At 39.8% G+C, this 27,215-nt stretch overlaps 1 protein-coding gene across 6 annotated transcripts in view; it reads right to left on the minus strand.

Annotated features, from left to right (window-relative positions):
• LOC126291636 (uncharacterized) overlaps positions 1-27,215 on the minus strand; it is a 163,767-nt gene that overhangs the window by 123,142 nt on the left and 13,410 nt on the right. For 4 of the 6 annotated variants that reach the window (XM_049985200.1, XM_049985201.1, XM_049985203.1 and 1 more), the window contains exon 2: positions 17,549-17,755. The exons of the other annotated variants lie outside the window; for them this stretch is intronic. In XM_049985200.1, coding sequence (XP_049841157.1) covers positions 17,549-17,755 — 207 coding nt within the window. The remainder of the gene's footprint in view (positions 1-17,548; positions 17,756-27,215) is intronic. 6 annotated transcript variants of the gene reach the window in all.

Consider the following 27,215-nt stretch of genomic DNA (forward strand, 5'->3'; position numbering starts at 1 on the left):
ATACGGAGCTCCATCGCAGTCTTTAACTCTGGTAGCATGCCGCGACAGCGTGGACGTGAACCATATGTGCAGTTGACGGACTTTGAGCAAGGGCGTATAGTGGTCATGCGGGAGGCAGGGTGGGCGTACCGCCGAATTGCTCAACACGTGGGGCGGAGGTCTCCACAGTACATCGATGTTGTCGCCAGTGGTCAGCGGAAGGTGCACGTGCCCGTCGACCTGGGACCGGCCCGCAGCGACGCACGGATGCACGCCAAGACCGTAGGATACTACGCAGTGCTGTAGGGGACCGCACCGCCACTTCCCAGCAAATTAGGGACACTGTTGCTCCTGGGGTATCGGCAAAGACCATTCGCAACCGTCTCCATGAAGCTGGGCTACGGTCCCGCACACCGTTAGGCCGTCTTCCGCTCACGCCCCAACATCGTGCAGCCCGCCTCCAGTGGTGTCGCGACAGGCATGAATGGAGGGACGAATGGAGACGTGTCGTCTTCAGCGATGAGAGTCGCTTCTGCCTTGGTGCCAATGATGGTCGTATGCGTGTTTGGCGCCGTGCACGAGAGCGCCACAATCAGGACTGCATACGACCGAGGCACACAGGACCAACACCCGGCATCATGGTGTGGGGAGCGATCTCCTACACTGGCCGTACACCTCTGGTGATCGTCGAGGGGACACTGAATAGTGCACGGTACATCCAAACCGTCATCCAACCCATCGTTTTACCATTCCTAGACCGGCAAGGGAACTTGCTATTCCAACAGGACAATGCACATCCGCATGTATCCCGTGCCACCCAACGTGCTCTAGAAGGTGTAAGTCAACTACCCTGGCCAGCAAGATCTCCGGATCTGTCCCCCATTGAGCATGTTTGGGGCTGGATGAAGCGTCGTCTCACGCGGTCTGCACGTCCAGCACGAACGCTGGTCCAACTGAGGTGCCAGGTGGAAATGGCATGGCAAGCCGTTCCACAGGACTACATCCAGCATCTCTACAATCGTCTCCATGGGAGAATAGCAGCCTGCATTGCTGCGAAAGGTGGATATACACTGTACTAGTGCCGACATTGTGCATGCTCTCTAGCCTGTGTCTATGTGCCTGTGGTTCTGTCAGTGTGATCATGTGATGTATCTGACCCCAGGGATGTGTCAATAAAGTTTCCTCTTCCTAGGACAATGAATTCACGGTGTTCTTATTTCAATTTCCAGGAGTGTATATACTTTCTTTCACTGGTGCCTTAGGGGATAATATTCTGGGTAACTTCCTACTTTGAAACAGTCAATTCTCCTCCTCCTGTACTAAGCCCTGCATTTCTCATCTACTACTTTAAGACAAAGCATTAAATAATTTTACACACACCACTAACAGCTGTCTATATACTGTCAAAGTCAGGGTCTACCTAATACAAATATACAGCTGTCTATATACGGACGTCAGGAGCTATCTAAAACAAATATATGAGTTATGTCTAATTTACATTAATGAGTCCAAGTCCAATTTTTGTGTGTGTGTGTGTATATGTGTGTGTGTGTGTGTGTGTGTGTGTGTGTTTGTGTTTGTGTTGGCAACACTGAGTGGTAGTGGGGGAAGGGGAGGGGGTGAAGGGGTGGTGTAATCTCCCAGCCAGAATGGGCACTGCAGGAAATAGTTACTACGTAAACTTGTGTTGTAATGTCCAGGTGCATGAAAGATGTCGGTAAGAAATCCTGCCAAATTTGAGACACGTGCTGTGATCTGCTTCCTACTCGGAATAACTGTTACTGAAATTTTCTTGCAAACCAAAACAGTTTACAGTGAAGGTATTATGAACAGGACGGGTGTGTTTAATTGGTGTCAGGAATTTAGTGGAGGCAGAACAAAAGTTCATGATGTACAGACAAGTGGAAAACTTTCTGCTCTGACTGGTGAACTGACGCAAAAAAAAATCAAGGAAACTGTTCATGAAGTCGCCGATTGGCAGTGGATGAAACACCTGCAATATTTCTACAGCTCTCCAGAACACTCTTACATGAGACAATCACAAAAATGCTGGGATACAGAAAACTGCACAGGGTGACTACCAAAACAGCTGACAGAGCAGCACAAGAAAAATCTGGTCAAAAGCGAGTTTCTTGAGCAATTTGAATTGGAAGGTGAAGATTTTCTGGGCTCTATTGTGACTGGAGATCAATGTGAGTGGCTCATTACACACCTGAGACAGAAAGACAGTCATAACATTATTGTTAGACCTTAAAAAATTGAAAAAGAGCATTCAAAACAAATGGAGGGGGAATGTTGATGAGATATGCTGACGACAAGGTATGCTTGGTGTGTGACAATACCCATCCTCATTCAGCCTTAGCCACAAAGGCGCTTTTCGATTCATTTGGGTAGGATGTTTTGAACCATCCCTGTATTCCCATGACTTCATATTATCATCTTTTCACCATCCTGAAGGTACAGATAAGTGGAATTACATTTCCAACAGACAAGCATGAGCAGAAAGCAGTTCTGAAGTGGGGGAAGGAGCCAGACGGAGAGTTCTTTGAGAAGGAGATAAAGAATCTTCTGCAACGGCTCACCACATGCAATGAATGGTATGGCGATTATGTGGAAAAATAATCAACTAATCAACAATATCCTGTTAATTTTTTGTGAGATGCACTTCTTCTTTAAAAAAAAATTTTTAAAAAGAAAGCTAGTACACTTGCTTCCTGAACACGCCTTGCATCTGGATAAATAGGAGTGATTAATTAGGTACTTTTTTACTCTATTTTTAAATATTTAGGGATTTTGAATTTCCTGCCCAATGTCCACTACCGTCTGTTATAGACTTTAGCACCAGAATATAAAACATAATTCTAAACCCTAGGGTATGATCCATAGTCTAATTGGTAATTATTTTAATTTCTAGTATGCTGTTCACAGTGACTTACCCACATTCCTATTTTCTTACTCATCAACAGATCTCATCTCACACTGCCACTAATTGATAAACAGCATTTTTTGCTGTTTTTGAGTTGCCAGACTTTTCACTGACTTGTCGTGACCTGCCATGAATTTCTAATTGCACAGCCTCTTATTGCACCAACCTCTTATTGCACCAACCTCTTCATCTCATAGTAGCACTTGCATTCTATCCTTAACTCTCTGCTGGATTTATTGAAATCTCTGTTATCTACTATAGCTGCAGCTGCAACTGCCTCTAAAACCATGTAGGTTGATGCAATTTTGTCATATGATGACATGATGGAGACTGTGGCTGTTGTTTGAAGACAAATGTTGATGGTGTTAGGACAGCAACCAGCCACAAATTTACTTTCAGTTCCTTTATTCAAAGGGTACCGTTACCGGTTTTGAATCATTGTGATTCATCCTCAGGCAGTTCACATGCTTTCTTTATGACATGTGGTGTTTTTTTTTTTTTCAGCTTAATTGTCCTAAAATATAAGAATAGTTTTGTAACCAGACTTCATTGTTTCTCGAACATCTGAAGCTTATTTTTAGATAAGTATTCACCTGATGCCCACTTGTAAATCTACAAAGAAGCGTAGCAAGCAGAAGCAGAATGGATGTTGATTCTTGTGATTCTGAAAATGGCATACAGGCCAAACAATGTTCTGATGGGAGAAAATCCTGAATCAAGAAGAGCTTAAATCAACTTGAGGTTTTGTCATCAAAATCTACAGGAATGAAAGAATGCAAAGCTGCTGCACTCTGCTATGTAGTTATTTCCCACTTTCTTCATCAGGTGAGATCATTAAATATAATGGCTCAAGATAAGTTCCGTTACAATTTCTTAAGAAATTCTTCCCCTCAGCACAGAGTAGTGGATACCAAGAATAAATAAAGTGAAGTATAGTATTAGAAAAAGGAATGGTGAAGTACTGCATGTTTGTGGTGCCACTTTCCAAGAAATATCTGACATGTTAAAGGATATGTTATGCTACCTAGCAAGAAGGCTCCATGAAGGAGGAAGGTTGCTAAAGGAAAGGAGAGGAGGTGACAGAACAGGAAAGGGTCATATGGAGGTGACTCCTGCCATTCATAATGATATAAAAAGTATGAAAGCAGAGTCAGTCATCCTGGAAGGGGGAAGTCTACAAGAAGGTATTTGCTTTCAGATATCACAGACAATAAAATGCTCAAGAGAGTATGAAAAAAGAAAAAAAATAGAATTGAAACAATACTTCTTATCAAAATACAAGCACATATTTTGCAAACATTTCAATAATGATTCAGGACATCTCGTACCAATACCTTCTCCAGTTGTAAGGTTGAGTTAAGGAAATAAGAACTGAAACATGCCTTCAGAAGATGAATCAACTAATAACTAGGCACAATTACATAAAATTCCCGCAAAAATGATATAATGAAGGAAGATAATACATCTGTCATTAAGATTTGCTTTTGGAAGCAGCAAAGCCACCCTATTCCAAAACTATCAGTCTGTGAGATTTTCTGAGCTAGACAAGTATAGTTATACAATTTGTACATCAAGATCGATACCAAGGAGGAAAAAAAAGGAAAGCTTCATTTTCTACATCTGGTGGGAAACAGAATCTTCAAGAGGGTGCAATCAAGTTCCTTAAGGCTGGTGCGTACAGCATTCTTGGCAAGTAGCACAAGATTCAATGATATTTGTCACTTCTTCCCTGTTCATGGTCAAAGCTGGATGCTTCAAGACAGAGCTTATTAGAACAGAGAAATCTTACAGAGAAAAAGAAGATATCTTGTTTCCTAAAGAATATTATGACATTTTAGAAGAGCAAGGTAATATCAAAGTTCTAAACACAGACTGGACTGTCAAAAATCTAAAATATAGTGCACAAAAAGTCATAAAATCCAAGCTGCCATTCAAAATGAACAGCCAGTGTGTCATGTCAAACAAGAAAGCAGAGAAAACTGTTAATGTGTCAGTAAGTGGATATACTCAAACTCCAGTGCAAGTTGACATCCTGGAATGAAGAAATACATGCCATCCAATAGCACCAACATCCATCCTTTTATCAAAACAAAATATGGAAAGCAAAGAAAGGAAGAAATATTTGTCTGCCTTGCTAAAGTATTTTGAAACTGTGGATGATGCAAAGGAGTTTTACAAAGATGTCCCACATGAATAATGTACAGATGCAAGAGGGAAACCTTGACTATAACAATGTAATTGTAACATGCAATACTCTGTGTTGTTCATTTCATACTTCATGTAATTTTCATAATAATGATATAAACAAAGCAATTATGTTAAAATAGCTACCACTGATATTATTACATTATGGCAATGTATTTTTATTGATGTAGTTTGTATTGTCAACAAAGTCAAAAACTTCATATTAAAAAAATGCTATACGTAATAATAAGCGAAAAATATGCATTTTACAACAATGCAGGCATATAATGAACACTACAGAACAACTAATTGTGGAAAAAAATACACAGGCTTCAAGAAGGCAACATAACTGATACCTGCAATAATAATCACACATTAATATACTTTTACAAAAATTAAATTTTAATATTTTATGCATTAATCTCAGTGAGACCTAGTAGTCATGTAAAAATTCCAAAGCTCAAACATATCTGTCTAGGTGAGAAAAGAAAAACTCATTTTTTTGAAAAACTATATCTTTTGTGTTTATTGAGTTTTGAAAAAATGCTCCTCAGTTTGGAGATGGTTCGTTTATTCTCCAGGTGTTCTGGTATGGATGTGTCTGGACCCTTTATTAATGTACTAAAGTGCACGTCATTTATGATGGCGGCCGAGTTTAGATTCGTTCTGCGCATCTGATGTCACAAAACACAGTCAGCCAATGAACAGAGAACGACGTTGCCAGAGCTTGACTGCAATGCAGAGCAAGGACGAGTGTCTTCAGTTTTAGAAACGTTCAGTCATAAATAAAGTAATTAATAAAGTAATTGAACAAAAGCAATGTCTTGATAGCTGACTTTCTTTTATAGAAAGTTTGGAAAAAGCATTCTTCTACCAATTGCTTCAAATTCCATTAATTAATTAAACCAAATAAGCAATAAGCCTCCTAATTCAGGCGATAGCAAGGAAAGGTATTTGTATCATTCTCACTAACCACTTTTTTGCAATAGAGAACAGCGGTAATTGTTTATTTCCTATTGTACTTCGATGAAACGTGAGTAATTCATAATCATACCAACAGTGTTTGCCGGTATTTTGTGTGCTACTTTGAAGTACTCTGGCAGATACATTGAATGACTAGCTGCATTAGCGTAATGGTTATAGTGTATGCTTGCTAAGTGACAGGTTCTGAGTGCAAATCTTGCTCTGTGCTTAATATTTTCTTTATTTTAAAAACAATATCGAAGTGTCTTACGTCATGAATTTTATTCATTTGAATGTAATTTTTTGAAATTTCCATCTTCATCATCATCATCATTTAAGACTGATTATGCCTTTCAGCATTCAGTCTGGGGCATAGCCCCCTTATAAAATTCCTCCATGACCCCTATTCAGTGCTAACATTGGTGCCTCTTCTGATGTTAAACCTATTACTTCAGAATAATTCTTAACCAAATCCAGGTGCCTTCTCCTTGGTCTGCCCCGACTCCTCCTACCCTCTACTGCTGAACCCATGAGTCTCTTGGGTAACCCTGCTTCTCCCATGTGTGTAACATGACCTCACCATCTAAGCCTGTTCGCCCTGACTGCTACATCTATAGAGTTCATTCCCAGTTTTTCTTTGATTTCCTTATTGTGGACACCCTCCTGCCATTATTCCCATCTACTAGTACCTGCAATCATCCTAGCTACTTTCATATCCGTAACCTCAACCTTGTTGATAAGGTAACCTGAATCCACCCAGATTTTGCTCCCATACAACAAAGTTGGTAGAAAGATTGAACGGTGCACAGATAACTTAGCCTTGGTACTGACTTCCTTCTTGCAGAAGAGAGTAGGTCGTAGCTGAGCGCTCACTGCATTAGCTTTGCTACACCTCGCTTTCAGTTCTTTCACTATGTTGCCATCCTGTGACAATATGCATCCTAAGTACTTGAAACCGTTCACCTGTTCTAACTTTGTTCCTCCTATTTGGCACTCAATCCGTTTATATTTCTTTCCCACTGACATTACTTTCGTTTTGGAGATGCTAATCTCCATACCATAGTCCTTACATTTATGATCTAGCTCTGAAATATTACTTTGCAAACTTTCAATCAAATCTGCCATCACAACTAAGTCATCCACATATGCAAGACTGCTTATTTTGTGTTCACATATCTTAATCTCACCGAGCCAGTCTATTGTTATCAACATATGATCCATAAATAATATGAACAACAGTGGAGACAGGTTGCAGCCTTGTCTTACACCTGAAACTACTCTGAACCATGAACTCAATTTACCGTCAACTCTAACTGCTGCCTGACTATCCATGTAAAGACCTTTAATTGCTTGCAGAAGTTTGCCTCCTATTCCATAATCTCGTAGAACAGACAATAACTTCCTCCTAGGAACCCGGTCATATGCCTTTTCTAGATCTATAAAGCATAGATACAATTCCCTGTTCCACTCATAACACTTCTCTATTATGTGCCGCAAGCTAAAGATCTGGTCCTGACAACCTCTAACAGGCCTAAACCCACACTGATTTTCATCCAATTGGTCCTCAACTAATACTCACACTTTCCTTTTAACAATACCTGAGAAGATTTTACCCACAATGCTGATTAAAGAGATACCTCTGTAGTTGTTACAATCTTTTGTGTTTCCATGTTTAAAAATTGGTGTGATTACTGCTTTTGTCCAGTCTGATGGAACCTGTACCGACTCCCAGGCCATTTCAAATATCCTGTGTAGCCATTTAAGACCTGACATTCCACTGTATTTGATGAGTTCCGACTTAATTTCATCCACCCCAGCTGCTTTATTGCACTGCAATCTATTGACCATTTTCTCCACTTCCTCAAATGTGATCCTATTTCCATCATCATTTCTACCCCATTCTACCTCCAGATCTGAAACATTACTGATCGTATTTTAACCTACATTGAGCAACTCTTCAAAATATTCCCTCCATCTGCCCAAGGCATCTACAGGATTCACCAACAGTTTTCCTGACCTGTCCAAAATACTTGTCATTTTCTTCTTACCTCCCTTTCGAAGAGTGCTAATTACACTCCAGAATGGTTTTCCAGCAGCTTGACCCATAGTCTCCAACCTGTTTCCAAAGTCTTCCCAAGATTTCTTCTTGGATGCTGCAATTATCTGTTTGACTTCGTTTCTTTCTTCAACATAACTTTCTCTGTCTACCTGAGTTCTAGTATGTAGCCATTTCTGATACGCCTTCTTTTTCCTTTTACAGGCTGTCTTGACTGTGTCATTCCACCAAGCTGTTTGCTTCATCCTACTTTTACACACTACTGTTCCAAGACATTCTTTAGCCACTTCTAGTACTGTGTCCCTGTACCTTGTCCATTCCTTTTCCAATGACTGTAATTGACTGCATTAACCTAACTGGTACCTTTCTGAGATTGCTGTTATGTACTTGTGCCTGATTTCCTTATCCTGAAGTTTCTCCATTTTTGTCCTCCTACATATGGACCTGACCTGTTGCACTTTCGGCCTCACAATACCAATTTCACTGCATATTAAATAATGATCAGTGTCATCAAAGAAACCCCTGAATACACGTGTGTCGCTCACAGCCTTCCTGAATTCCTGATCTGTTATTATATATTCAATGACAGATCTGGTTCCCCTGCCTTCCCAAGTATACCGGTGAATGTTCTTATGTTTAAAAAAGGAGTTTGTGATTACTAAGCCCATACTGGCACAGAAATCCAAGAGTTGTTTCCCATTCCTGTTGGCCTCCATATCCTCTCCAAATTTACCCATAACCTTTTCATTCCCTTCTGTTCGATTTCCAATCCTGGCATTAAAATCACCCATGAGCAGAACACTGTCCTTGTCCTTTACTCTAACAACTATATCACTGAGTGACTCATAAAAACTATCCATCTTATCTTGTTCTGTCCCTTCACAATGCGAATATACTGACACAATCCTAATTTTCATGCTAGACACTGTCAAATCTATCCACATCAGTCATTCGTTTACATATCTTATTGCAACTACGCTGGGTTCCATTTCTTTCCTGATGTAAAGCCCTACACCCCATTGTGCTATTCCTGCTTTGACTCCTGACAGGTAGACCTTGTATTCTCCCACTTCCTCTTCTTTCTCACCCCTTACCCGAATGTCACTAACAGCTAAAACGACCAGCCCCATCTTACTTGCAGCCTCTGCCAGCTCTACCCTCTTCCCAGAGTAGCCCCCATTGATATTAATAGCTCCCCATCTCATTACCATTTGTTTGCCAAGTCGTATCTTAGGAGTCCCTGGTTTGTCACTTAGAGGTGGGACTCCATCACCTCCAAAGGTCCGAGGCATTTTGCTCTGATTGTTGCCAGCATCATATTTAAAATACCATGGAAGCAGGTTGCTAGCCTTACTTGCCCCGAATCCCATTGAGTTTTACACCTAACAGTTTAGGGACTAACCAGCAGATTTGGTAGTCTTTGCCATATGAGCACAACTTGAAATTTCTAGTGGAAACTAAAATCGACCATACGAAAAGTATACGCTATGGACTTTTACCTCTGCAAATTCTTCAAAATTTTGTGCAATGGTTTACTGGATCTAATGCTGCACTAAAACTGTGTTGAACATCGAAACAAAATTGTCATTTACGGGGGGGAAGGAATCAGTCAAGAAGATATGTAAAAATCAAATTTTTGGGCCGAATAGTTTTTGTGAAATCGAATGATAAAGTGTGTCAAAGCAGTCAAAACACCATGTGTCTGCACAGGCGAGCAGTGCAATGATGACAAAATCATGCACATTGCGGAATGCGGGGAGCACATCTCTGTAGCAGCAAAAGGGTTAATGTGGCCATGGTGGCTGCCTAAACGTAAGTTTGCGAATTATACTATGGTGCTGCTTCTCTTGGCGTGTACAACTGGCAACGCAGCAATCTCCCACATCTGGATGGGCATGCGCGAACCACCAAGATAAAAGGATTGAACTATAGTGTCATCAGCAAACATTTTGAATCCGTCAATGTCCCATGCAAATTATTTATGAAGACCAAGAACTGAAGTGGCCCAAGCACTGAACCTTGTTCGACACCACATTTAATATTATCCATCCTGTTTGTAATATTATCCCTGATGTACTATTTGCTAATGCGAGATGGTGTTTTCTGTTGCTAAGATATAATACTTATAGTACAAGATATTTTGATACCACATGTTAGCCACTCTTTTTCTAGACTTCCGCTGTAAATGTCCCTGACCTATTTAAAGGAAAAAATTATTCATAGTGTTGTAAGAATAGTTTTAGGAAGGAATTAAATTTTCTCATCTGCTCTGTATCCTTGATAAACTTCAACCCATTTTTGACCCTGTAAAATTTTACATTTCCTATCTTAGTAAAATGTGATTGGTGGGGATGGGATTGCTGTCATCTGACCATTATGCTCAGCCAAAACAATTTATAATGGGATCACTACTATTTTATTTTATAAATCAGTTATCAATCTCTGTTGTAGTATGTCCTGCTCTTGTTGGTAATTTTACTGACGGGATTAAACCAAAGCTGGAGACAGTAACTATAGGTGTCATCTATAAGGACTATCTGAAATGAAATCCATAATGAAATCCCCACTAAGTAATATTAGTACAATGCTCTAAGTGCTTAATAAAGTTAAAAACATTTCCTGTTGGGGACTATAGAAATTGATATCTTCCTTGTCAGAAAAATCTCACCTTTCTACATTTGTTTCACACTCTTTTCACATAATTTCCTCTAATGCAGGCTATTTATTTGTCTATTGCAGTGGGAAATCTACTTCCATATCAATATTATTGAAATTTCTCCACCTTTCCATTCAATTAATTCACATTTTATCAAGAATTTCATGTTACATTTGGTGGCATTTTTGGCATGTGAAGTGTTACAGTAAGATTTTTCACAAGAGAAAGGCAGTTTTACTACTACTGATGAACAGTCCTCAAATATAGCCGGCAGTTGTGCACTTCAAGACAATTTGTGACATCCTCTCACCACCAAACCTAAACATGTTACGTATCACTTTAAATCTTTTATTAAGGAGCAAAACTGAGAGGGGAGAGGGGGGAGGAGGGAATAGGGGTGAGAGAGAGGAGAGGATGCAAAGGAGGAGGGAAAACAAACTCCTGCACAATAACTTTCAAATTCTAGTTTATGCCAGCTATAATACCAACAAATGCTTGAAATTCTACCAAGGTGGTATCTCACCATAATTTTCCTTTTTCTCAGGCCCAATGTCTTCCGATTTTCATTTGTACAATTTCTAAAGTCATCTTACATTTTCCTTATTAGTTTTTAACCCTTTAACAGGCCCAATTGTAAACATTATCAGTTTTACTCTGTCAAGAAGACATTTTCCAACCATCGCATAGTAGTAGTGTAAAGCACATGCTGTTTTCCCAGTTAGTTCAGTGTATTTTGCATGGTGGTTAGGAGAATCATTGAGAATATAACAAGCATTCATAACAGAATAATCTGCATTCCACTTTTCAGCTTGCAGCTTGCAGAGGTCTGCAGATGACGAAGAAATTGAAGAAATGTATGATCAAATAAAAGAAATTACTCAGATAGTGAAGGGTGACGAAAATTTAATACCATGGGTGACTGGAATTCAGTAGCAGGAAAAGGGAGAGAAAGGTACGTAGTAGGAGAATATGGACTGGGGCAAAGAAATGAAAGAGGAAGCCGCCTGGTGGAATTTTGCACAGAGCACAACTTAATCATAGCTCACACTTGGTTTAAGAATCATGAAAGAAGGTTGTGTACATGGAAGAACCCTGGAGATAGTACAAGATAGTACAAGGTATCAGATAGATTATATAATAGTAAGACAGAGCTTTAGGAAACAGGTTTTAAATTGTAAGACATTTCCAGGGGCAGATGTGGACTCTGACCACAATCTACTGCTTATAACATGTAGATTAAAACTGAAGAAACTGCAAAACGGTGGGAATTTAAGGATATGGGACCTGGATAAACTAAAAGAACCAGAGGTTGTACAGAATTTCAGGGAGAGCATAAGGGAGCAATTGACAGGAATGGGGGAAAGAAATACAGTAGAAGAAGAATGGGTAGCTTTGAGGGATGAAGTAGTGAAGGCAGCAGATGATCAAGTAGATAAAAAGACGAGGGCTAGTAGAAATCCTTGGGTGACAGAAGAAATATTGAATTTAATTGATGAAAGGAGGAAATATAAAAATGCAGTAAATGAAACAGGCAAAAAGGAATACAGACGTCTCAAAAATGAGATCGACAGGAAGTGCAAAATGGCTAAGCAGGGATGGCTAGAGGACAAATGTAAGGATGTAAACGCTTATCTCACGAGGGGTAAGATAGATACTGCCTACAGGAAAATTAAAGAGACCTTTGGAGATAAGAGAACCACTTGTATGAACATCATGAGCTCAGACGGAAACCCAGTTCTAAGCATAGAAGGGAAAGCAGAAAGGTGGAAGGAGTATATAGAGGGTCTATACAAGCGCAATGTACTTGAGGACAATATTATGGAAATGGAAGAGGACGTAGATGAAGATGAAATGGGAGATACAATACTGCGTGAAGAGTTTGACAGAGCACTGAAAGACCTGAGTTGAAACAAGGCCCCCGGAGTAGACAACATTCCATTGGAACTACTGACGGCCTTGGGAGAGCCAGTCCTGACAAAACTCTACCATCTGGTGAGCAAGATGTATGAGACAGGCGAAATACCCTCAGACTTCAAGAAGAATATAATAATTCCAATCCCAAAGAAAGCAGGTGCTGACAGATTGGAAAATTACCAAACAATCAGTTTAATAAGCCACAGCTGCAAAATACTAACACGAATCCTTTACAGACGAATGGAAAAACTAGAAGAAGCCAACCTCGGGGAAGATCAGTTTGGATTCCTTAGAAATACTGGAACACATGAGGCAATACTGACCTTACGACTTATCTTAGAAGAAAGATTAAGGAAAGGCAAACCTATGTTTCTAGCATTTGTAGACTTAGAGAAGGCTTTTGACAGTGTTGACTGGAGTACTCTCTTTCAAATTCTGAAGGTGGCAGGGGTAAAATACAGGGAGCGAAACGCTATTTACAATTTGTACAGAAACCATATGGGAGTTATAAGAGTCGAGAGGCATGAAAGGGAAGGAGTGGTTGGGAAGGGAGTGAGACAGGGTTGTAGTCTCTCCCCGATGTTATTCAATCTGTATATTGAGCAAGCAGTGAAGGAAACAAAAGAAAAATTCAGAGTAGGTATTAAAATCCATGGAGAAGAAATAAAAACTTTGAGGTTCACCGATGACATCGTAATTCTGTCAGAGACAGCAAAGGACTTGAAAGAGCAGTGGAATGGAATGCACAATGTCTTGAAAGGAGGATATAAGATGGACATCAACAAAAGCAAAACGAGGATAATGGAATGTAGTCGAATTAAGTCGGGTGATGCTGAGGGAATTAGGTTAGGAAATGAGACACTTAAGGTAGTAAAGGAGTATTGCTATTTGGGGAGCAAAATAACTGATGATGGTTGAAGTAGAGAGGACATAAAATGTAGACTGGCAATGGCAAGAAAAGCATTTCTGAAGAAGAGAAATTTGTTAACATCGAGTATAGATTTAAGTGTCAGGAAGTCATTTCTGAAAGTATTTGTATGGAGTGTAGCCATGTATGGAAGTGAAACATGGACGATAAATAGCTCGGACAAGAAGAGAATAGAAGCATTTGAAATGTGGTGCTACAGAAGAATACTGAAGATTAGATGGGTAGATCACATAACTAATGAGGAAGTATTGAATAGGATTGGGGAGAAGAGAAATTTGTGGCACAACTTGACCAGAAGAAGGGATCGGTTGGTAGGACATGCTCTGAGGCATCAAGGGATCACCAATTTAGTATTGGAGGGCAGCGTGGAGGGTAAAAATCGTAGAGGGAGACCAAGAGATGACTACACTAAGCAGATTCAGAAGGATGTAGTTTGCAGTAGGTACTGGGAGATGAAGAAGCTTGCACAGGATAGAGTAGCATGGAGAGCTGCACCAAACCAGTCTCAGGACTGAAGACCACAACAACAACAGAGCAGAATTTACCAGTCCGTTTACCAACATGTAGCCCATAGACTCTAACATGAGCTTTTTTTCCATCAGCATTCTCAGAATTCCAATAAGGTCTTTTATCTAAAGTAACAAACTGCAATAAATATTCAAAGTTTGTAAGTCATGGTAAATGTTTAAGAAGGCAACATATGTATGAAGAAAAGGCCAGTAATGCACAAATAACTGCCTGTAATAAACATGTTTGTAGAGCAAATTATGTCACAAGCACATCAGTTCAAAACCATAGTTGCTCATACACTCTGCTTGACTGTTGTGATTTGTCAGTACAAAAGACAGCATTGCAGCTACTACTTAAAATTAACCTCTCCTTTGAATTTAATAGGGGCTTTGAAGAAGCAGCTTATCTAAATATGTTAATATCATGAAAAGGACAGATTGTTTCTCACCATATAGTGGAGATGTTCAGTCGTTGACAGGCACAACAAAAAGACCGCAGCAACCTATCATTTTCATATTACTGTTATTATTCAATCCTGAATTTTCCACGCTCTTATCTAATTGTGTGATATCCTTGCATAAAAAGACACCAGTAAAATATTTGTGATGGTATTAGTGTACTCTACTATGATTTCAAGGATGGTACTGTGATGCACAAGAAGCGAATAAGTAGTAGTTGTGAACTCATGCATAAAACCCTTGACAGGACCTCAAAAGCTTGACCCACACATGCTAGAGTTCAATTTGTTTCTACCTCCTTTGCACTTTGATCACTGTGAATATCAATGACAAACAAATCTATAAATTAATATACTTTGATAATTTATCTCAATGATGAAGTAAGCTCTGTTCTGTGCAAAACATCAACTTTAAGACATTAATGGTTATACTGCATAAAAGCATGGACTAAGAATAATTTTTGGTGTTCACTCACAATCACCATGTAGACAACTGTTCACTGAATTAAGATGTTTTAACTACAGAATCACAATACATATATTCTGTCACGAAAGTTATTCTGAATAAACAATCACTGATCAGGGAGGAGTGACAATGTTGGTTGATTGGTTTGTGGGGGTCGAAGGGACCAGACTACCAAGGCCTTTGGTCCCTTGTTCCACAGCCATAAAATCCTACATGGGCGGAAGAAAAAATAAAAGCAATTGAGAGGACAAGAGATGACACAGAACAAGAAAGACACAGACAAAGACCAGAAAACAAGGCAATAAAAGCACAGAGATTTACAGTGGTTGGCCGACCATGGAAACAAAAACGGAAAAGCCAACCACCAAGAAACATACAAAAAACAACAGTCTAAAACCGTAGGCCAGAGGCCAGACTCAACATAAAAAAGGACACAAACCCTTAGAATGAGCCATAAATGCCCCCTGCAAGAATAAAACTCAAAACTAGGTCTGCCATTGCAGCATCATCCAATAAAAGTGCAGAGAGTGACAATGTTCATCACTGCAATATCAGAAGGAAAGATGCTTTCACTAACTTTAGCTCTGAAAGGATTCAATAATGTTGCTATCAAAATATTTGATAGCCATAATGATATTTCTCTGTGTGATAACATGAAAAAACTATTGATGACAGCATTGCTGACAGAGTTACTAAACACAGTCTTCCAAAATTTCTTCACCAAAGAAGAAGTAAATGTTCCAGAATCTGAACAAAGAACAGCTGCCAACATTAGTAACTTAGAAGTAGATATTTTCAGAGTAGTGAAGTAACTTCATCACTTAATGAAAGCAAGTCTTCCATTCCAGACCGTATATCAATTAGGTTCCTTTCAGAGCATGCTGATGAAATAGCTCCATACTTAACAACCTAATACAACTGCTCACTTGATGAAAGACCCATATCCAAAGACTGGAAAGTTGCACAGGTCACAGCAATATTCAAGAAAGGCAGTAGGCGTAATTCACTAAATTACAGCCCATATCATTAATGCCGATTTGCAGCAGGATTCTGGTACATATATTGTGTTCGTATGCTGTGAATTACTTTGAAGAGAATGATCTATTGACACACAGTCAACATAGATTTAGAAAACATTGTTCTTGTGAAACACAACTATACCTTTACTCAAATGAAGTGCTGAGCACAACTGACAAGGGATTTTAAATTCATTCCATATTTCCAGATTGTTTTTGACACTGTACCTCAAAAGCGGCTTGTAGTCAAATTGTGTGCTTATGGAATATTCTCTCAGTTATGTGACTGGATTCATAAATTCCTGTCAGAGAGATAATAGTTTGTAGTAACTGACGAAAAGTCATCAACTAAAACAGAAATGACTTCTTGGATTCCCCAACATAGTGTTCTAGGCTCTCTGCTGTTCCTTATGTGTATAAACAATTTAGGAGACAATCTGAGCAGCTCTCTTAGGTTGTTTGCTGATGATATCATTTATTATGTAGTAAAGTCATCAGTAGATCAAAACAAATTGCAAAACAATTTAGAAAAGATATCTGTATGGTGCAAAAATTTACAGTTGACCATAAATAACGAAAAGTGTGAGGTCATCTACATGAGTGCTAAAACAAATCCATTAACCTTCAATTACATGATAAACCAGTCACACCTATAGACCGGTAATTCAACTAAATACCTAGGAATTACAATTGCAAACACCTTAATTTTGAAAGAACGCTTAAAAAATGTTTTGGGGAAGGTGAACCAAAGACTGTGATTTATTGGCAGAACACTTCAAAGATGAAACAGATTTACAAAAGAGACTGCCAACACCAACACTACACTTGTCTGTCTTCCTGTGGAGTGCTGCTGCATGGTGTGGGATCCTTACTACATAGGATTAATGAAGTGTATTAAGAAAGCTCAAAGAAGGGCAGCACATTTTGTATTATCGAGAAGTAGGGGAGAGGGTACCACAGACATAATACAGGATTTTGGTTGGTCCTCCAAATGTCAGAATATTTTGTTGGCGCCAACCAACATAGGGAGAAACAATCATTACAATAAAGTAAGGAAAACCAGAGCTTGCACGGAAAGATATAGGTATTCGTTTTTTCGTGCGCTGTTTGAGAGTGGAATAATAGAGAATTATTGTGAAGGTGGTTTGATGTACCCTCTGCCAGGTATTTAAGCATGATTTGCAGAGTACCCATGTAAATGTAAATGTAGACGTAGCAATAGTAAAACTATGTTTGAAAATATGTTACAAGAGTCCCTTCATTGCAATACATTCTATTCCACTGAATAATTAAATACCCAGTTGTAGTGATGAACTAAATATTTTTACCACTGTGTAAACTCACCTGTAAATCATGCAGTCATAACTGAATATCCATTATGCTAAACTTTAAAGTGATCTGTTCCATGTTATGACAATATATTGCACAAATGATCCACAGAACATAGCACAACCTAATTATGTACGGCAAAAGAAAAGCAAATAATTTATAACCTGATGAAGCTTGCTGACATAAGCAAACTGGTACTGATCATTTGGGTTTATTCTGCTCCTAAAGTCCTTTGAACAAAATGTTACTGCTCTTCTTGGCAGAGCTTCTTCAGAAGCATGACCTGTTGCCCATTCAAAGACAATTAGCTCTTCTGGCTTTGACCAGCCTTTCTTGAACAGGCCAATCCAGTCTCTTGTTGATGTCCTAACCTGTAGTGATGGAAAAAAACTCAAATGTTTCTTGTGGAAACTGTGTAGTTACCATCTAAATCTGTAGTTAACTACACAATAATAATCAAATACTTTATTGTTCTTATAACAAAACATGTATGGAAGAGCATAAATTGTAAAGTGTAAAATACAATTGTAATGAGTGGGATTCTGTTTATTAATTTGATTTATAATAAAATTAAATTAACTTTAAAACACTTCTTATAAGTCAGTTGCAAAGATTGTGGAAATCCGCCTACTGAAAATTATATGTTTTATATTTCATGAAGGAAAATACTGCCAATTTCACTAACATATTACGAAACTACTGCCCACACAGTTTTACTTGGCCCCTCTGTGATCAGTGGAAGTTGGCTGACTTTGTGACATTCCAGAGTGTTGATGCTCTTTGCCACCTTCAGCTACATAACAATATTGTGCACCATAACAATAAGGAGCCACTGTGAATGTGGTGCTCATCCGTGTGCATTGTGACTGCTAATATTATCTACAGAAATGAGTGAAGAGGCTGTGCCCAGTCCTTCTAGTGGCTCGCCACAAACTTTTGTATCACATCTGTGATTCATTAATCCATTACATGTTCATTTCTTTCATACATATAAGCTGGCTGCTCTGAGAAAATGTGACAGGGCTTGTCTCAGCAGTCAATGTGCCATGAGCCAATTGCAAACGTCCGCTCTCAGCATCCTCCACTCAGGAGCCAAATAAAAGTGTGTGATCAGTAGACACAAAACGTCACAGTTTCGTGTGTGTGTGTGTGTGTGTGTGTGTGTGTGTGTGTGTGTGCACGCACACTTCCAGGTGTGAAAACATACAGTACAATTTGCAATTTCATCAATCAGTAACTTAAACTTCCTGAACATTAGGAAACCATTAAAAAATTTCTCCAAAATGACAGCTTAGTTGTGGGTGCTCACCATTTGTTCACCAGACAACTGGACCACCATCAATGTTTTTCTATTCACGCTACACACCACACTGTGGTCAAGTTTGAACAGGATTTCCCTCTACATGAGCAGAAGTCTCCAAGAAGTCAACGTAAAGTGCAAAGTGGGGACAATATTACAGCAGTAGCAGCTAAATGTGTCAGCTTCAAGATCAGCTGAATGGTTGCAACTACAGGTATTAAGACATCAACTTGATGAATCCTGTGAAAAGATTTGGGCCTACATCCATGCAAAGCTGTGTTGACTCAAAAGTTGAAGTCAGGCAATCACAGATTGTATTGTGAGTTCACTGACCGGGTAATACAACAGTTGAAAGGCTAATTCTGATTCCAATGGAAATATCATCTTCTCGGGTGAGGCGCACTTTTATCATAGTGGCTTCAAACTCCCAAAATTGGAATTGTTGGGCTAAGAATGACCCATAAGTCATCAATGAGATGCCACTGCAATCAGAAAAACTCAATATGACATGCAGTTTATGGTGTGGCGGCATCACTGGACCTTATTTATTTATTTTCAAGATGATGAGAGAAGAGCCATTACCATCAATGACAACTGCTACACATCTATGTTCATTAATTTCTGTGGCCAAAACTTGAGACAACAGTTATTGAAAACGTGATTCCAGTAGGATGGTGCTATGTGCCACAAGGCTGAGGGAGAAGTTTGGCAATCGGATCATTCAAGATATGGATCAGTAATGTGGCAGCCAAGGTCATCTGATTTAACACCTACAGATGTTTTTCTTTGAGGCTATATCAGAGCCCAAGTCTATGCTTACAAGCCATAAACTTTGGAACATTTGGTGGTAAATGTTCATCAGGATATCACACAGACATAATCTCACTAATTTTTGACAGAATGTTTAATAACTGGAGACATTGTGTGCATCAGTGTGCTCAAAGCTGTGGTGGACATTTGAATGGTATTTTGTTTAGAACATAACTGCAATTTCCAAGCTTCAAAATAAATCACAATTTACCCTGATACATTGACTGATTTATACATTTTTTTCTTTTTCCATATTTTGAAAAGTTTCGCTTTCAGTGAAACTCTGTATCATTCTTCATTATGAAAATGTGTCTGTATTTGTGCGAATCAAAGCAAACGGAAGATTCTCTTGGTGGCCCTGATGGGCCTATCAGGTACTTCTGATCACCTTGTCATCCTCTGCCAACAGCATCTACATCTACAACTACATCTATACTCTGCAAACAACCACAAGTTGCATGGCAGAGGGTACATCCCACTGAATCAGCTATTAGACAGTGGTCTAGAGGGCCAAAGAGTCAACACACTGCTCTCCTGAGCATTGTTGGCTTTCTTGATCTTGGAGCTGAAGTAGCTCCTAAGATGGTCTCACAAGGCTGAGTACATCCTTTGGTAGTCCTCACATGAATAAAAATTACTGGTAATACCACGAATCGAATCCGGGTCCTCTGCAGCAGCCAGACAGAGACTACTGAGGCAAATAGGCAGATGTGTTGCCATTAAACCAAATAAATGAGAGATTTTGGGCCAAATAATGTTTGTTTGCAGTGTTTTGCAAATATAATGCCATCATTATCATATTTGGAAAAGGCCATGTGATACAGGGAGATTTTAGTTAGATTACATCGTGGTCAGGCAGAGATTCCGAAATCAGATACTGGATTGTAAGGCATACCAAGGAGCAGATATAGACTCAAATCACAATGTAGTAGCGATGAAGAGTAGGCTGAAGTTTAAGGCATTAGTCAGGAAGAATCAATACGCAAAGTGGGATACGGAAGTACTGAGGAATGACGAGACATGCTTGAAGTTCTCTAAGGCTATAGATACAGCAATAAGGAATAGCACAGTAGGCAGTACAGTTGAAGAGGGATGGGCATCTCTAAAAAGAGCCATCACAGAAGTTGGGAAAGAAAACATAGGTACAAAGAAGGTAACTGCAAAGAAACTGTGGGTAACAGAAGAAATACTTCAATTGATCAATGCTCCCTGGGTAACAGAAGAAATACTTCAATTGATCAATGAAAAGAGGAAGTACAAAAATGTTCCAGGAAACTCATGAATACAGAAACACTAGTTGCTGAAGAATGAAACAAATAGGAAGTGGAGGGAAGCTAAGACAAATTGGCTGCAGGGAAAATGTTAAGACATCAAAAAAGAAATGATTGTCTGAAGAAGAGACTCAGCATACAGGAAAGTTAAAACAACTTTCAGTGACACTAAAAGTGAGGGTGATAACATTAAGAATGCAACAGGAATTCCACTGCTAAATGCAGAAGAGAGAGCGAATAGGGGGAAAGAATACATTGAAAGCCTCCATGAGGGGGAAGATTTGTCTGACATGGTAGAAGAAGAAACAGGAGTCAATTTAGAAGGGGCATGGGATCTAGTACTAGAGTCAGAATTTGAAAGAGCTTTGGGAGACTTAACATCAAATAAGACAGAAGGGACAGATAACATTCCATCAGAATTTCTAAAAATTTGGCAGAAGTGGCAACAAAATGACTGTTCATGTTGATGTGTAGAATGTATGTGTCTGGTGACATACCATCAAACTTTCAGTAAAGAATCAACCACAAAATTCCAAAGACGGCAAGAACTGACAAATGCAAGAATTACCACACAATCAGCTTAGCAGCTCATACATCCAAAGTTGCTTACAAGAATAATATACAGAAGAATGGAAAAGAAAACTGAGGATGCGCTAGATGACGGTAGGAAAGGTAAAGGCACGAGAGAGGTTATTCTGACACTGGGGTTAATATTGGAAGCAAGACTAAAGAAAAATCAAGACACGTCCATAGGATTTGTCACCCTGGAAAAGCATTCAACAATGTAAAATGGTGCAAGATGTTCAAAATTCTGAAAAAAGTAGGAGTAAGCCATAGGGAGAGATGGGTCATATGCAATATGTACAACAGCCAAGAGGGAATAATAAGAGTGGACGACTAACAACAAAGTGTCCGTATTAAAAAGGGTGTAAGACAAAGATGTAGCACTTAACCCCTACTTTTCAATCTGTACATCAAGGAAGTATTGATCGAAATAAAAGAAAGGTTCAGGAGTGGAACTAAAATTCAAGGTGAAAGTATATCAATGATACATTTCGCTGATGACATTGCAATTCTGAGTGAAAATGAAGAAGAATTACATGATCTGCTGAACGGAATGAACAGTCTAATGAGTACAGAGTATGGACTAAGAGTAAATCGAACGAAGATGAAGATAAAGAGAAGTAGTAGAAATGAGAACAGTGAGTAACTTACCATCAGGATTGATGGTCACGAAATGGATGAAGTTAAGGAATTCTCCTACCTAGGCAGTAAAATAACCAACAACGGACGGAGCAAGAACGACATCAAAAGCAGGCTAGCAATGGCAAAAAGGGCATTCCTGGCCAAGAGAAGTCTACTAATATCAAATATCAGCCTTAATTTGAGGAATAAGTTTCTGAGAATGTACGTTTGGAATGCAGCATTGTATGATAGTGAAACATGGACTGTGGGAAAACTGGAACACAAGAGAATCGAATCATTTGAGAGGTGGTTATGCGCAGAATCAGAGAGGAAAAGAATACGTGTAAAACACTGACAAGGAGAAGGGACAGGATGATAGGACATCTGTTAAGACATGAGGCAATGACTTTCATGGTACTAGAGGGAGCTGTAGAGGGCAGAAACTGTAGAGGAAGACAGAAACTCGAATATATCCAGAAAATAATTGAGAATACAGGTTGCAAGTGCTACTCTAAGATGAAGAGGTTAGCACAGGAGAGGAATTCATGGCAGGCCGCACCAAACCAGTCAGAAGACTGATGACCAAAAGAAGGGAGTTATCATATAGAAATAAAGTGTGTCAGTTGTACAAGAATGTTGAGGAATTATTCTTTAAAAGCTGCACATTTGTATATTGAGTACCATGAGCTGTTTAGGTGCCAGCTATTTTGATGTGTGTTCTGTCCTGAGTCAGTCCCTAGTTTCAGTCTCTACAACTAGGTGCATGTCTGTAATTTGAATTTAAAAAATAAATGTAGATTTTTAGACAGCAATATTATTAGATTTTTTTGGGGAAAAATCCTACTACTATTTGGGTATTTGCAGCTAATAAAGAATTTGACAAAAAGAAAAGATGACTCAACAATGACTACTTTAACTATTCTTAAATTAAGTAAACCTCTACTTGAGTATTTATTGTCTAATGCTATGGAAAGATAGTTGCCACTCACTGTATAGCAGAGATGCTGAGTCACAGGCAAGCACAACGAAAAAATTGTCACAAAGTATGTTTTTGACCAACAAGCCCTTTGTGAAAAGTAGAAAACATACATACACACTCACGCATATGCAACTCAGACAAACACGACCACCGTCTCTGGCAGCTGAAGGCAGACTATGAGCAGCAGCGGCAGTAGTGCATGATGGGAGAGGCAAGTGGGTGGAGGTGAGGAGGAGGGACAGCAGGGTAGTGGTAGGAATGATAAAGTGCTGCTAAGGAGGATGCAGGGATGAGGTGGAGAGAGGGAAGGGCAGTTAAGTGCAGTCGTGATGTTAGACGGAGGACAGGGCTGATAGTGGGAAAGGAAAGGAGTAAAAAGACTGGCTAAATAGAGGGCTGTGTAGTGCTGGAATGGGAACAGGGAAGAGGCTGATGCGCAAGGAAAATGATTAAGGAAGGTTGAGGCCAGGAGGGTTTTGGGAATGTAGGATATATTGCAAGGATAATTCCCACCTGGGCATTTCAGAAAAGCTGGTATTGGTATGAAGGATCCAGATGGTGCAAGCTGTGAAGCAGTCATTAAAATGAATGTTGTGTCGGTCAGGCAGTGTGCTCGGCAACTGGGTGGTCCAGCTGTTTCTTGGCCGTAGTTTGTCAGTGGCCATTCATGCAGACAGTGGACAACAGCTTGTTGGTTATCATGCCTATATAGAAAGCAGCACAGCAGTTGCAGATTAGCTTGTTGATCACATTACTGCTTTCTCAGGTAGCTCTGCATTTGATGAGATAGGTGATGTTTGTGATCGGACTGGAGTAGGTGGTGGTAGGAGGGTATATGGGATGGCTCTTGCATCTAGGTCTTTTGCAGGGATATGAGCTATGAGCCAACAGTTTGTGAGCAGTGTTTGTGTAGGGATGGATGACGATATTGTGTAGGTTCGGTAAATGGTGGAATACCACTTGGGGGGGGGGGGGGGGGGGGGGCGATAGTGGGCAGGACATTTATGATTTCAGGGCACAACCAGAAGTAGTCGAAACCTCAGTAGAGAATGTAAGTCAGTTGCTCTAGTCCTGGGTGGTACTGTGTTACAAGGTGAATGCTTCTCTGGGGCCAGATGGTGGGACTTTCGGAGGTGGTGGATGACTGGAAAGATAAGGCACAGGAGATTTGTCTTGGTATGGAATGGCAGCTGTCAAAGTGGAGGTATTGCTGGTGGTTGGTAGGTTTGATATGGACAGAAGTACTGATGAGGAGGAGGTCAACATCTAGGAAGGTGGCTTGTTGGGTTGAGTAGGGTGAGTGAAGCAAATGGGGAAAAGGTGATCTGGAGGAATGTGGGTAGAGTATCGTCACCCTTGATCCAGATCATGCAAATGTCATCAATGAACCTGAACCAGGTGAGGGGTTTAGGATTCTGGGTGTTTAGGAAGGATTCCTCTAGGTGGCCCATGAACAGGTTGGCATAAGATGGTGCCATGTGGGTGCCCATAGCCATACCCCGGATTTGTTTGTAGGCAATGCCTTCAAAGGAGAAGTAATTGTGGGCGAGGATATAGTTTATTATGGTGACTAGGAAGGAAGTTGTTGGTTTGGAATCTGTAGGGCACTGAAAAAGGGAGGTTCAATAGTGGTAAGGCTGTGGGCATTAGGTATATTCGTGTAAAGGGAGGTGGCATCAATAGTGATGAGCAGGGCACCATGTGGTAAAGGAACTGTGAGAATCTCTGCTCTCATAGACCAGCACCTTCAGCCTGTTACCCACAACCTACCTTCCTGTATAATAAATAGAAGCTTTCGAAACGTGGTGCTACAGAAGAATGCTGAAGATTAGATGGGTAGATCACACAACTGAGGAGGTACTGAATAGGATTGGGGAAAAGAGAAGTTTGTGGCACAACTTGACCAGAAGTTGGTAGGACATGTTCTGAGGCATCAAGGGATCACCAATTTAGTATTGGAGGGCAGCGTGGAGGGTAAAAATCGTAGAGGGAGACCAGGAGATGAATACACTAAGCAGATTCAGAAGGATGTAGGTTGCAGTAGGTACTGGGAGATGAAGAAGCTTGCACAGGATAGAGTAGCATGGAGAGCTGTATCAAACCAGTCGCAGGACTGAAGACCACAACATATATATATATATATATATATATATATATATATATATATATATATATATATATATATATATATATATATATATATATATATATATATATATAAGCAGCGGTAGCATGCACAAAAGCAAGCCATGCCGCGAGCGGCGACAGGCTGTAAACACTCATTATCATTATCAAAATGCGACAAACAATTCATGACACAGTACAGTAACGTATCTTCAGCTTAGAGTGACGGAAACACCTATAACAAAGAGAACGGCACTTCTCAGATCAAAGAAAAATAAGGAATCAATTCAAACCAGATGAAGCACGTGAAAAAGAAAGGGTACCCGTATAAATACGGACAAAGTGCCACACATAGCAATGGTTACCTGGTAAAGCGGAACTGTTAAACTTACGTCTTGAACCAAACTTCTGTAGCTGTATTGTCATTCATTCGACCTAAACTGTGTCTCATATTACAATGGACCAACTTTTTTTTTATTGGAGGTGCGGCCTCAAACTTTCCTGTGCCCTTGAATTTTGAGTCTCAAATTTCAGGTGCGGCTTAGATTCGGGAAATTTTTTTTTCCTTGATTTCATGTCTCATTTGTCAGGTGCGGCTTAGATTCGAGTGCGGCTTATATTCAAGAAAATACGGTATCAGAACTCCGGAGATGGTAACTTGCCCTTCAATATATTCTCTCTTCTCGTTACCCACCAGGTCTCAACCTCTGCTAATTTCAAGTTGCCGCTCCTCGTACCTCACCTGTCATTCAACAACATCTTTGCCTCTGTACTTCTGCCTTGACTCACATCTCTGCCTAACCTCTATGTATTTACATGTGTCTGCCTGTGTTTGTATATGTGCAGATGGATACATGTGTGTATGTGAGTGTATACCTTCCTTTTTTTTCCCCCTAAGGTAAGTCTTTCCGCTTCCGGGATTGGAATGACTCCTTACCCTTTCCCTGAAAACCGACATCCTTTCGTCTTTCCCTCTCCTTCCCTCTTTCCTGATGAAGCAACCTTGGGTTGCGAAAGCTTGAAATTTGTGTGTGTTTGTGTGTTTTTTATTGTGTCTATCAACATACCATTGCTTTCTTGCTTGGTAAGTTACAGCATCTTAGTTTAGATATTAACATAAAACACAGCAAAATTAAAATATACAAAAATGCATTAGGCGTTGAAGTATTTTTTATTAACTGTTAGCTCTACAATCAGAAATTGAAAAAAATATAGGTACTACAAGGGTTGAATGAAAAGTAATGCTGCCACCTTCATTAATGCAGTTTGGATGGGAATATTTTAATAAATCAAATGGAAAAATAATCCTTAGAATGTGATCTTTAATTACCAAAATTCACTGTTCCTCATTATCATCAGCCAATCAGATATATTTCTGCCAATGATGAACAAGTTTTCTGAAGCCATCACAGAAGAAGTCGACACTGTTTCCGCAACCACAGTTTCAAAGTTCTCTCAATGTCTTCATCAGAAGCATGATGATGTCCCCACAGATCGTCTTTCATTATCAGGAACAGATGAAAGTCAGACGGTGCTAAATCTGGACTGTATGGAGGATGCCGTACATTGGTGAGGTTCAGCCTCTTGAGTTCGGCTTTGGTGGTATATGAAGTGAGTACGCGCACAGATCTTCCAACAGGCAAGCAAAGCAATAATGTGAGCCACATGTTCTTGTGAAATGTCGACTGTGCTTGCAGTTTTTCTCTAGGTGTTACAATGATCACCCTGAATCAATCTGTCAACTTTTTGCTTGTGAAACTCACTGGTTGCTGTCGCAGGACATCCAACTCTTTGTCACACAGGTCAGATGTTCCCGCCTCAACATCTTCAAACTTACTCGCCCAATTAGCACAGTACTCACATCAACACAATCACCATAAACTGCTTTCATTCTACGATGAATCTATTTTGGGTTTACACCTTCTGCTCTCAAGAATTCAATTACAGCACATTGCTTAAATCACATTGACCGACCACCTGCGCAGGGTGCCATACTTTACACTGTAACAACACAACCATTCAATGCTAAGGCTTCCCGCCAACTGGAGCTACGGATCAAATCAGTACCTGCTGCGTACCAATGCTGCCAACTGTTGAAGAGTTACGAAGGTCAGTCAATCCTTGTGGTTTATGAAAGGGACATTTTTCTGTATGCTGGGTTT

This window comes from Schistocerca gregaria, chromosome 9, assembly GCF_023897955.1.
Source record: "Schistocerca gregaria isolate iqSchGreg1 chromosome 9, iqSchGreg1.2, whole genome shotgun sequence".
In the NCBI taxonomy this organism is placed as follows: Eukaryota; Metazoa; Arthropoda; class Insecta; order Orthoptera; family Acrididae; genus Schistocerca; species Schistocerca gregaria.